Source organism: Peromyscus leucopus, chromosome 10 (assembly GCF_004664715.2).
Source record: "Peromyscus leucopus breed LL Stock chromosome 10, UCI_PerLeu_2.1, whole genome shotgun sequence".
Taxonomy (NCBI): Eukaryota; Metazoa; Chordata; class Mammalia; order Rodentia; family Cricetidae; genus Peromyscus; species Peromyscus leucopus.
This window is the reverse complement of record NC_051071.1, coordinates 45,466,630-45,479,504: the sequence shown is the minus strand read 5'-3', so window position 1 is coordinate 45,479,504 and position 12,875 is coordinate 45,466,630. Positions and strand designations below refer to the sequence as shown.

General features: G+C 46.3%; 1 protein-coding gene across 1 annotated transcript; it reads right to left on the bottom strand.

Moving 5' to 3' along the window:
* Window positions 1-7,370: 7,370 nt before the first annotated feature.
* On the bottom strand, window positions 7,371-12,611 carry LOC114692408. The gene is given in 4 exon segments (XM_028868131.1): window positions 7,371-10,970; window positions 10,973-11,271; window positions 11,274-12,006; window positions 12,099-12,611. Coding segments are annotated over 4 exon segments (5,133 nt in total). The 5' UTR covers window positions 12,600-12,611.
* Between the last annotated feature and the right edge of the window lie 264 nt (window positions 12,612-12,875).

Genomic DNA, 12,875 nt, shown 5'->3' with positions numbered 1-12,875 from the left:
TTGGTTTTTATTATAGAGAAAGAGAGAATAGTGGCATTTGTGGTCATGTGACTTCTCTGGGACATTTTATTCTCTCCAATGTTGACATTTCATACACTTGTCCACACTGCTCCTTCTCCACCCAAGCAGATTTGGCTCAGTTCATCTAATTGACTCATCTTTTGTTTTTTGACATTAATTTAATCTCCTTGACACTCACAGCCACGCTGACTTATTTCACTCCCACATTTAATGAAGATTATGCATGTCTCCTTTTTTGATTGGTTTCTTTATACACCTCCTTTAAAAATGATAACCCATCCCTCCAGCTATCTCCATACTTTAATTCCCATTTTATCTGTAATTACTCCTTACAGAATCTTTGACAATGAAAGAGATAGTCATAATAAATAAGTTTGTTTCTAGATTAGAAGTCTTTCCTTTCCTTACACTATATATATATATATATATATATATATATATATAATAGAATTTATCAAACTCCTAAAGTTTGAATTTTTTGGCTTAGTTTTATTTTCTTTATTTCTTTTAAATAAATAAGTAAACAAATAAATAAATATTAAAGCATACTATCAAATGCCTATACTTAATTTTTCAGAAATTCATAAATATTAGAATATGATCATATTCATTTTCTTAGAAAAGAATATAGCATTTTACATGAAATCAAAAACCATAATGGAATTTGATCTAAGCCTTTTGGTAACTTTTCAGTATTTAATGTTATCTCTCTTTTTTGACATTAAATCCTTTAATTTTTTATTGAAAATTCATACAGTATGGTCTAATACCTGTTTCCTCTCTCCTATCTCTTCCCCCAATTCCCCACTCATACAACTCCATGCCTTATTCCCCTCTCTAGAAAATAATAGGCAAATAAAAAGTAAACAACACACACACACACACACACACACACACACACACACACACAGACACAGACACGATTGGAAACCATCATACACAAGCAAAAGACCAGTAAAATAAAAAATGCCCAAAGCAAAACTTAACCAAAAAAAAAACTTATGAGACAAAGAAAATCTACTAAAAACACCATTATGTTGGCTTTGTGTTGGCATCCTACTACTGGATAGGGGGGCCTGTCCTTAAGTGTGGTTTTATACACTCTCTGAGACTCCATTGGAGAAAACTGATTTTTTTCCTTTGCAAGTAGTCATCAATTGGAGCTAACTTCTTGGTTAGGAATCCACTTTCCCATCTCAGCATTTTATCCACCTGACTTGGATCTGTGCAAGCTCTTAGCATGGCTCCGTAGTCTCTGTGAGTTCACATGTGCATCAGTCCTGTTACATATGGAAAATACTGTTTCTTTGGTATCATGCATCCCTTCTACCTCTTACAATCTTCCCACCTTCTCTTTCACATAGCTCCCCGAACCCTGAGGGGAGTGGTTTCATGGAGACATCCCATTTAGGACTAAGTGTCCCAAAGTCTCTGCAAATTTTCCAGCTGTAGGTTTCTGTAGTAGTTCCTATCTACTACAAGAGGAAGCTTCTTTGGTGATGGTTGAGCAAGAATGTTCTGTGGTTTTGTCTTCCTTTATTAAAATTCATTTATTTGTTTCGTTCTAATCATTATATATAACTGTTCTTGTTAATGTCACAATACTATGTACCTCTAGCTGTTCTCAAACTTGTGATCTTCCTACCTCAGCCCCCTAAGTTACGATTCCAGGTGTGAACCTCTACCCCAAACTATCAATTGCCTATTTTATAATGTATCTGGCACTTTGTTAAGCAAATAATACATGTTATAACATCTAGTCATGAGAACAAAAATGAGAGGCATATGTACTTACACTTTCTGTTGTACAAACTGGAAAACTTACACACAGAGCATTAACACACTCACATCTCTGAAATTATTGTCTGATTCTGTTCATATTAAGAAGCATTCTGCATGATGCCACAGGTCATAATTTGTTCGTGGCTTTCATTTTGAAGACATAGGATTTCAAATACTGTCTTAGAAACCCATCTGATCTATAGAGTAGTTAAAAGTATAACATTTCATGACAGACTGAAACAAGTACTCTTCAAAGTTCATGAAAGCTTGGCATATGGTAGCTACTCAATTATTTTTCATTAATGATGAAATGAATGAACTTGGTTATAAACTAATGTGTTAATCAGAGAACAGCAGAACTTTATTACTTCAAATGTCAAATTTGATTAGAAAGCAATACTTTGGACACCTTGAGAAGTAATTTAGTTAAAAGTATTTATTTTATATAGCATGTTCTCTTGTCATTTTGTATATGTAACTGTGTATGCATTTTTAAGAGTCTGAATTTTTTTTGTCAATAGCTTCACTGATGAACTAGGGCTTATGTTAAAGATAAACCTTTGAAAGAGAAACATGATACAGAAAAAAATGTCTACTTTATAGAGAACAACCTAACATATAAGATGTCTTTCTCTAGGCATAGCTTCACTAAACCAAGGGTAATAGCATAACCTAATGCCTGACAATTTGCATTTTTCATATTTAATTTAAAATTTTCTGCACCAGCTATTCTTACTGGTATATAGTTATTGGATTTTCCACAAAATGAAAAGTGTGAGCTTTTAGTCCCAAGTTTCAAAAATCAAACAATATGTTCCTTTCTACCACACACATATTGAGGTGTCAACATTTTTCAGGCTGATTAAACCCCTTGTCACACAACTAAATAGTAAAACATAGCTTGGTTGTATGACTTGAGTTACTGAACAATGCATTTGGAGGGAAGTACCTCCAAGGGAAAAATACGTATATTTTTATATGGTGCTAGCTTAATTTGTATTCCTCCAGACTACATTTAAAGTTAAAAGTTTATAAAAATTTAAAGTTTTATGGGTATTGCTTCCTACAGGCTTAAAAGCCCAGTTGACATTTATGAACAAATAAATTGCTCATAGAGTGAATATAGTTTTTAAACACTTACAGGGAGTCTCCAGCTCACATCTGCCAAGCATGAATGACAAGAGCATTTTTAGCACTGAAGAAAATCTATAGTTTCATGCAATAATACAAAAAGGCAAGCAAACTGGTGTGTGGGATAATTTCAAAGGCAGCACTAAGTACAGCTTTGGCTTGGGTGCTTAATGAAAGAAGAGGAGCATATTGTAATTTTGTAAGATTAAAGAAGTGTTAAAACACACAAGTTGAGCCAAAGCTACACCACTAAAAGTATTTTTCTTAACTTGACAACACCCAGGGTAGTCATTTTTATGCCAAATATCCAGGCAGACAACTCATTTCCCTCTGAGATTCAAGAAGTATTGATCAACAGACTTTCTCCACCAGAGGCAAACTTCACAAAGGCAGACAATCTAGCTGAGTGGAAATGCATGCCTGTGATCACATCATTTGGGATGTTAATGTTGGGGGATTATGAATTCAAAGACTAGCCTGCACTATAATGTGAGTTCTAGGCAGAGTGAGACTCTGAGAAAACTGTTTTGTTCGAGATTCTGGAATGTGAGGACACTATGAATCACTGAGAACACAAGGACGTGAGCACTTGAAATGGCACTTCAGTGGCAGGAGTTAAGGCCATGTACTGCACACCAGGGATTGAGGAAATGCAGCTTCAACAGAAATTATTGTTCTGGAGGAAAACTACAGTTTCCCCTTACCTGACACATCATGTGCTTAACATGTTGTGTTTCTCCAATAACAGTTGGTAGCACGACATACATTGTAGAGAATGCAGATGGTTTTCTTCAGAGAATGCAGCAAGCCCAGCAGGCCATGCTGGGAATAACTAAAGCCTTAAAGCATATTCCTGTGAATGCTATAATTTTTAAACCCAGACCTTATTATTTGGAACTTTAACTTATTTTTTTTTTTTGTATTTAAAACATATGTGCTCTTGACCCACTTAAAGAAAACAAAAACAAAAACAAAATCAGCAACAATATACCTGCCAGAAAAGAAAAGGCTAGTAGCGTAAATGATTGAGGAGTCTGTAAACCAGTAGGCTATTGAAGTTCAGATCAGCAAATATCTTTCTCTCATTATTTTTGCATGCTTCACATACTTTTTGCTTCTCCGAATGCCCACGTGTATTCTCTATCTTCCCAAATACTATACTTTTATCAGATGCTTTAAGGAATAAAAGAAGAAAAAAAAACACCTCACTTTGATAGAATAGGGTATTTTAAATGTCATTACTAGCCTAAATGCTAAGTTTTGTTTTGTCCTAAACACTTGGAGAAATTGATCTTACCTAAATTCAAGTAAAATGTTCATCTTGTGCTTTGAGCAATGGTTTCAGGGAAAAACTGACATACAATTTCAGCCACATTTTAGTTAAAATTTTCTTGGTTGGATTATTCCTGGGAACAGTGAGAAACCAGGATATTAGAAATTAAGAAAGGGAATTGCTTACTTATATCAACTATGCTTTACCTCATATCATTTATGAGGTATCAAATACAGGTTGGAAATTTAAATTTGCCAAAACCAAATAAAAATCATTCTTTAGTTAATATTTTAAAAATGTATGAAATGAGACAATCAAATATTATTTAATGCGTCCATTATTAAATACATCTATTCAAATATCTACAACAGAAATGGCAAAGCTTGACACTTTTTTTGAATATTAGCACAGTTAAATAGACTATTATAGGCCGACATCTTCTAGGGTGACATTAATAGACAGAATACATTTTGATTCACTGTGAAGTTATTTCCAGATATAGATGTCAAAACTTTAGAGAAAAAAAATACTATGAACCTATATAATTTGAATGATTGAGTGCTAAAGTAATGCACTTTAGTATTTTTAGGAAATGACAGAGATTATATAGTAAGACAACAGGATAGAGAGTGAAGGAGTGGGTACTTGAGGTGAAAGACCCCCGAAGGTAGTCTTCCTTCTGGAGAGACCCTCGCCCAGAGATCACACCGAGACCACAAGTCAGATGCAAACAGCAAGAGGCTTTATTCAGGAACACAGGTACCCGGGGCAACACAGTCCCTCAAGAGGCTCAAGAGACTGGCGCGCCGACGGGCTGGAGTGGAGGGTTTTTATAGGGTTTGGCAGCAGAAGCACGAGAAGCTCGGTTTACAGGGTTCTGATTGGACGATTCAAATGAGGCCAGGTTCAAACTCAGGACAGCTCGTGGTTTTTCCCCGAGCTCGACACGCCTGCTGTCTCGGCTCCAAGTTGTTTTTCTGACCTTTAGTACCCTTTTTCTGGGGCCAGGTGGCCGACCGCAGACACCCTGTTCGTTCCAGTGCCCATGTCCTTTGACTGAACTTTCCTGTACTTTTCAGGCCTTGCTCAAAATGACGTTAGGCTAAGCAAGTATGCTGGGGTCTTTCATTCCCCCATTTTCTTATCTCAGGGAATGGAATCCTCCATTCATGGGGAAGAATAGGGATGTGGCTCCATTTCCACCTGGTTGAGTCGTTGGTATTGTTGGGTCAATACCAAGGTCTGAACAATAGAAACACGTTCCCTGATAAATTGGACAAGTCTGTTTAGGATGCAAGGCCCGAGCGTTAGAAGGAGCAATAAAATCAGAAGGGGTCCTATAAGGGTGGAGATGAGGGTGGTGAGCCAGGGGGACCTTCCGAACCATCCTTCAAACCATCCCTGCTGTTCTTCAAAGAGTTTTTGTCTTTGTTCTAATCTCTTTCTTAATTTAGCCATGCTATCTCTTACCACCCCAGTATGATCCGCATAGAAGCAACATTCTTCTCTAAGGGCAGCACATAACCCCCCCTCCTGCAGGAAGAGGAGGTCTAATCCCCTCCGGTTCTGCAGAACTGCCTCAGACAGGGAGGTGAGTGACTTTTCCAAGGCACTCACGGATTCCTCCAGTGCCTGGATATCGGTATGCATGGCAGCCTGGAGGTGTCTGAACTGGTTGGTTTCCATGAGGGCAGTGGTACCTGTGCCTATTCCGGTGGCGACTCCTCCCATAGTTAATCCACCTAGTATCAGGGCCAGGGTTAGTGAGACTGGCTCTCTTTTTATGCGGGGGACCCCTGTTTCATACCGGGCATAGATATCTTCAGGTGTACGGTAGACTATCTTGGGGTACAGTTCTATGAGCACACAATAATCGGCCGTGTTGGCTAGTATTGAGGGGGAGATGCATGGTGTAAGTCCAGTGCTACAGGCCCAGTAAGTCCCGTTGGGAGCCACGAGATAGTGGGGTCCTGGAACAAGTGCCTGGGTGCGATTACACAGGTGTTGGTGGGTGTAGGGTATTGTCCCCAGACATAGTCCTTGTCCTGACACCTCGGAGATTGTGAGCTTATGTTGAGGTGTCGAGGCACATCCTGACGGGGGTGAAGAAGAATTGGTGAAGCTTCCAACTACGGCCACCCCCTCATAATAGGGAGGTGTGGAGACTAGGCATAACCAGCACTCCTGAGTCCGATTTGGATTGGTGACATTGAGGCCTGAGTAAGCGCCCTCTATAAGATTCAATAGCCGGTCTCCCGTGCCGGGCCTGGGTGGCTGGAGGGTGACTGGGGTTACAGTAGCATTCGGAGCCGTGCTTGGGCGAATGGCCAAATTGGGTCGGGGGGTAGCCCTCGGGGGTGCCGGAGCGGGTAGAGAGGGGCGCTTTTGGTCAGAGAGAACCTGGTTGGGACCTATAGAGGCGGAGGGCTCCGTGATTTTAAGCTTAATCGTAAATACGACTCCCTGGTCCCGTCCCGTCATGTAAAGTCTAAGTTCCCATGTTTTACCTTTAATCCAGTCTTGCGTTATCTCCCTTCCCTTCTGAGTAAAAGATATATTCAGGGGGTTGCAGGTGAAATTTACACAGGGCCCCCCCCCTTCCAGTAAGTGTTATCTCTTCCTGGCGTGACAGTTCCCCAACAATGTCCTCGGGTAAGGGGACGCCATGAGTGGCTTTCTCCTTGGGTAGTCCTCTTTACCCTAATGAGGTCCCAAGTGGATGAAGGCTTCCAATAGGTATTACCAGTTGTTTCACATCCCCATGCTTTACAGAAGTAACTTTCATAACCCCCACATTGTCTAATCATCTTTCTGTCCCTACCATCCCGGGGGCAGATGTAGAAGGATAGTTGTGACAGGGCTGCCCTGGTTTCAGGGTGACTACATCCGTATCTCCCGTCATTACATTTGCAAGTTCCCTTACCATCCTGACAGACGTCTGGTGCTCTGAGGTTCATGGGGTCAGTGGTAGGGATGTCCCAGTCCTCTGACCCTGCTGCTAGTTGGCAGAGATCTGGGTGCAAGTTAGGCCACCATGTAAAGGGGGTGTGAAGGGCGGTCGTTTGCCAGACCGTCTCCCCAGGTTGTGAGATGACCTGCCAAGTGAGCCTCTTAACTAGGTGCGGGCTCTCTGCCGCCCTAGTCCCCTGGGGGTAGGCAGAGATTAAGAGGAGGGGGAGGAAGAGGAGCCGCGGGCCAACCTTATTTTTAGGGGGTTTCGTGTGCGGCGCACTGTCCATGTTGACTTTCTGGATCCTGCTGGGTCGGGTTCCCTGGCAGCCTTCGCATGAGAGGCGTGGATCCATGCAGCAATCCCGTCGACCTTGAGTGCAGTGGGGGTGGTCAGCAAGACAGTGTAGGGCCCCTTCCACCGTGGTTCCAGATTCTTGGTCTGGTGTCGTCGGACCCAAACGGAGTCCCCGATCTGGAAGGGGTGAGGCACCACCGGCTTGTCCAGCTGCTCCTGATAAGCCTTGGCCAGGGGCTTCCAGATCTCCCTCTGCACCAGTTGGAGGGCTTGAAGATGTGCCTCTAAAGTAGGGGTGGTGGCAAAAGATGAAATATCAGGATGGAGAAAGTTTACAACAGGAGGTGGGGCCCCATACATGATCTCAAAAGGAGTTAGGCCGTGTGGGCCAGGAGTATTTCGGGCTCGGTAGAGAGCCAAGGGAAGTAGGAGCACCCAATCTCTAGTGCCAGTTGCAAGCGTTAATTTGGTTAAAGTCTCCTTGATTGTTCTATTAGCTCGTTCTACCTGTCCTGAGCTCTGGGGGTGGTATGCACAATGGAGTTTCCAATCAACCCCCAATAGTTTGGCCACCTTCTGACTTACCTGAGAGACGAAGGCAGGCCCGTTATCCGACCCCAATATTTGAGGCATCCCATACCTGGGGAAGATTTCTTCCAACAGTTTCTTTGTTACCATGTTAGCCGTCTCATTCTTGGTTGGAAATGCCTCGATCCATTCAGGAAAGGTGTCCACGAAGACCAGGAGGTACCGGTACCCATAGAGTCCGGGTTTTACTTCTGTAAAGTCTATTTCCCAATGAACACCAGGACGATGGCCTCTTTGGCGGGCCCCCTTGTTTAGATGAACCTTTCCTGCGTTGACTTGAGCACAGGCTGGGCAGGTAGAAGTTACCTGCTGGAGTACCTGATCCTGGTTCAGCAGCACTGCCCCGGTGTTTTCTCTGTCTAATAGGGTCTTCATCTTGTTTTTGCTCAAATGGGTCAATGCATGGAGGAATCTCAGCATATATCGGGTATGGGAGGTTGGCATGACCATCCGGTCCCCTAGTATATATGCCTGTCTTCTTTGTTCCCAGTCCGCCCCCATTTTCTTTGCTAGCTCATGGTCTTCTGGGCTATAGGGCACGGGGTCTCTCTCAGGTTGTGGTTCTTGTATAGCCATCAACTGGCTGTTTCCTGCTGGCTGGGAAGCCGCTGTTCGGGCAGTCAGATCTGCCAGCCGATTCCCTCTGGCTACCGCAGAGTCATCCTTTTGATGCCCTGGGCAGTGGACAATACTGAGTTGGAGCCGGAGGAACAGGGCCTTTAGGAGGTCTAGGATCTCTTTTTTGTTTTTGATTTCCTTACCCGTGGACGTCAGCAGGCCTCTCCGTCTGTAGATTTCCCTGTGGACATGCGCAGTGGCGAAGGCATATCTGCTGTCAGTATAAACTGTGAGCTTCTTACCTTCTGCCATCCGGAGAGCTTGGGTGAGCGCAATCAGTTCTGCGTGCTGGGCCGATGTCCCGGGCGGGAGTGACGATGCCCATAGCACTTCCGATTCGGTGGTTATAGCCGCCCCAGCTCTGCATTCCCCCTCCTCCAGGAAACTGCTCCCGTCGGTGTACCAGACAGGGTCTGGATCCTTAAGCAGCTGATCTGTCAGATCAGGGCGGGTGCCATGTGCTTCAGCTAGAATCTGGAGACAGTCATGCTCCTCGGAGGGGCTAGGCAGTGGCAGCAAGGTAGCAGGGTTAAGGGAAACTATCGGCCCAAAATTTACCCTGTCTGAGTCCAGTAGTAAGGCCTGATAGTAAGTCATTCTGGTGTTAGAAAGCCATCTGTCCGGTGGTTGTCGGACCAAGGCCTCCACTGCATGGGAGGCCAGCACAGTCAACGGCTGTTCCAGAGTCAGCTTTCCGGCATCCTTGAGTAATACGGCAATGGCTGCCACCATGTGGAGGCATGGAGGCCATCCTGTAGCCACCGGGTCCAATTTCTTGGACAAGTATGCTACAGGTCTCCTCCAAGGTCCCAGTCTTTGCACCAGTACCCCTTTGGCAAGACCTGAGTTCTCATCCACAAACAGCTCAAAGGGCTTGGTTAGATCTGGCAGACCCAGAGCCGGGGCCTCGAGTAAGGCCTTCTTGATCTGTTGGAACGCTTTCTGATGCTTCTCCCCCCATTGGAACATGGTCCCTGGTTTAGTGAGGGGGTATAATGGGGCTGCCAGTTCGGCAAAGCCAGGAATCCAAAGGCGGCAGTACCCAGCCGTACCCAGGAACTCTCGAACTTGGCGGGGGTTCTGAGGAGGGGGGATGGAGATTATCGTCTCCTTCCTTGCTTCTGTTAACCATCTTTGCCCCCCGCTCAGGGTGTAGCCTAGGTAGGTGACCTTGTCTCGGCATATTTGGGCCTTTTTGGCTGAGGCTCTATAGCCCTTCTGCCCAAGTCTGGCCAGTAAGGCTCGAGTGCCCTCCATGCACTCGGTTCGACTCCTGGCCGCCAGGAGTAGATCATCCACGTACTGGAGCAGAGTCAGGGTTGGGTGTTCGACCCGGAATCCGGCCAGATCTGCATGTAGGGCCTCATCAAAGAGGGTTGGGCTATTCCTGAAGCCCTGAGGGAGCCGGGTCCAGGCTAATTGTCCCGAGAGCCCTTTTTCTGGGTCCCTCCATTCAAAAGTGAATAGCAGTTGACTTTGAGGGTGCAGTTTTAAACAAAAGAAGGCATCCTTCAGGTCTAGCACAGTGTACCAGACGTGGGTCGGTGGTAGGGTACTCAGAAGGTTATAGGGGTTAGGCACCGTGGGGTGTATGTCCTCCACCCGCTTATTGACCTCTCTCAAGTCCTGGACTGGCCTGTAGTCTCCTGTCCCCGGTTTCTTAACAGGCAAGAGAGGGGTGTTCCAAGGTGATTGGCAGGGCTTTAACCCCCCTTGGTCCAGGAGCCTCCGAATATGGGGCTTGATCCCCTCATGAGCTTCCCGTGACATTGGGTATTGTTTGATTGAAACGGGAGTCGAGGAGGCCTTTAGTGAGATCATCAGCGGTGGCTGATCGCGTGCCAGCCCTAAGCCCCCAGTCTCTGCCCAGGCCTGAGGAAACTCTCTCAGCCAGTTCTGTAGCTCCTCAGGTGATTTCTCCGGGGGTTCTGCCTCAAACAAACGATATTCTTCCTCTAAACTGAGGGCAAGGATTTGTAGGGGGTCTCCTTTAGGACCCGTGACTCTTGGTCCCTTCTCATCAAAGTAGATTTGTGCTTTCAATTTGGTTAATAGGTCCTGTCCTAACAGCGGATGGGGGCATTCAGGTATATGCAGGAAGGAGTGAGTTACTTGCCCTGATGCCAGTTGGACCTTTCTCTCAGCAGTCCAGTAATACCTCTTGTTTCCAGTTGCCCCCTGCACCAGTGCAGAATGCCGGCTAAGAGGCACTCCGGCATGGGTTAGGACTGAATGTTCGGCACCAGTATCAACCAGGAAGGTCACGGGCTGCCCCCCGATCTTGAGGGTTATCCTAGGCTCAGGGGGGGGGGCTCCTGGCCTCGACTCCCCTAGTCCTCTAGATTAAGGAGGTCCACGGTTTTGGGCTTGGGTCGGCGGAGTCCTTGTGGCTTCTTGGGGCAGTCTCAGGCCCAGTGTCCCTTCTCCTTACAGTAAGCACATTGATCTTTATCAAGGGGTGGCCTCCTTCGCTCTCCCGACCTATCTTCCTCTCTCCGCTGTCCCTTAGACACAACGGCGGCCAAAACCTTTTTCATTTCCCTATGCTGTTTCTTGTCCCTTTCCTCACGTTTCTGCCATCTCCTTTCCTCACGCTCCTCAGGAGTTTCTTATTGAACACTTTTTCTGCTTCCTTCAATAAATCTGGCAAACCTAGCGCCTGCAAACTTTCCAACCGCTGCAATTTGGTTCGGATATCTGAGCTAGACTGGTAGATAAATGACAGGATGACACCTGGTGCTTGCCCTGGGTCTTCTGGATCATATGGAGTATACATCCTATAAGCCTCCTTCAGCCTCTCTAAAAATGCAGCGGGTGTTTCTTCCTTTCCCTGTATCACGTTCCTTACTTGAGCCAAATTGGTAGGCCTTCTGGCGGCCGCTCGGAGACCCGCTAAGAGCAACTGGCGATAGAGACGTAGATGCTCCCTACCTTCAGGTGTATTGAAGTCCCAGTCTGGGCGGGTCAAGGGAAAAGCTGCATCGATGATATTTGGGAGTTGGGTTGGCCTCCCGTCATCGCCCGGAACCTGCTTCCGGGCCTCCAGGAAAACTCTCTGCTTTTCCTCTACTGTTAAGAGGGTCTGCAGGAGCTGCTGACAGTTGTCCCAAGTCGGCCTGTGAGTCACTAGGATGGACTCAATTAGGCCGGTCAGGGCAACAGGATTCCTGGAGAAAGGGGGATTATGTTGTTTCCAATTATAAAGGTCTGAGGCAGAAAAGGGCCAATATTGTAACTGATGGTTGGGTCCTTCCCGAAGAGGGAAGGCTTTGGACTCAGTGGGGGGGCCGGCTCGGCGGCCCCTGAGGCGGCCCGCGATGGGGGACTGGACTGTTTCTTTTTCTTCCTCCGAGTCCCCAGTGAGCGGGGTCATCACGGGGGGGGGGTGGCCGCCGGGGAGGTCACAGCCGGCGTCGCGACTAGGGCCACTGCGAGCACGGCCGCCGGGGTCGCGGCCGGCGCTGGGGGGGTCGGCTGGTAGGGCAGCGGTTCATTTACCAGCATGTCTACGAGAGGAGAGTTAGGGTCAGGGGGAAGGACAAGGGGCTTGGAAGGCTCCCTGTGGGGAAGGACTGGGTAGAGAGAAGAAAGGGGGTTAGGAGGTGCCGAAGGCTGGGGAGTGAGAGGGGGTTGTGGGAGGAAGGGCTTGACCCAGGGGAATGGGTTTTCAACCAGGGATCTCCAAATGGTGATGTAGGGAACCTGGTCTGGATGCCCATGGGGGCTGGGGGCAAACACCTTCCTCTCAACCTGTGAAATGAGAGAGAGATTAAATGACCCTTCCCGTGGCCATCCTACATTCATCATGACCCATTCGGCCTCACAGAGGGTCATCCATTTATTTTTCTTGATGACTACACCTTCATTGCTCCCCTGGCCTTTGACGTCCGACCAATGGTCAGTAGTTAGGCTCAAGGGGGTAACGACAGTCTGTCCCATATTAATTCCTGGATGGAGAAGATAGACAAAGAACACAAAACAAACCGACAACACAAACAAGAAACAGTTTCGCTGCGCGGCTCCAGTGTAAAACCGAAAGCAAAAACTCAGATGGGGTCACGGAGTGTTTGAATTCTCCGTCCCCTACCAGCACCACGTATTCTTCTGATTCGGGGGTGGCCCCGAAAAACCGTGCCCCAGAGGGGACTTCAAACCGTGCCCCAGAGGGGACTTCAGACTGTGCCCCAGAGAGGACTTCAGAACGTGCCCCAGAGG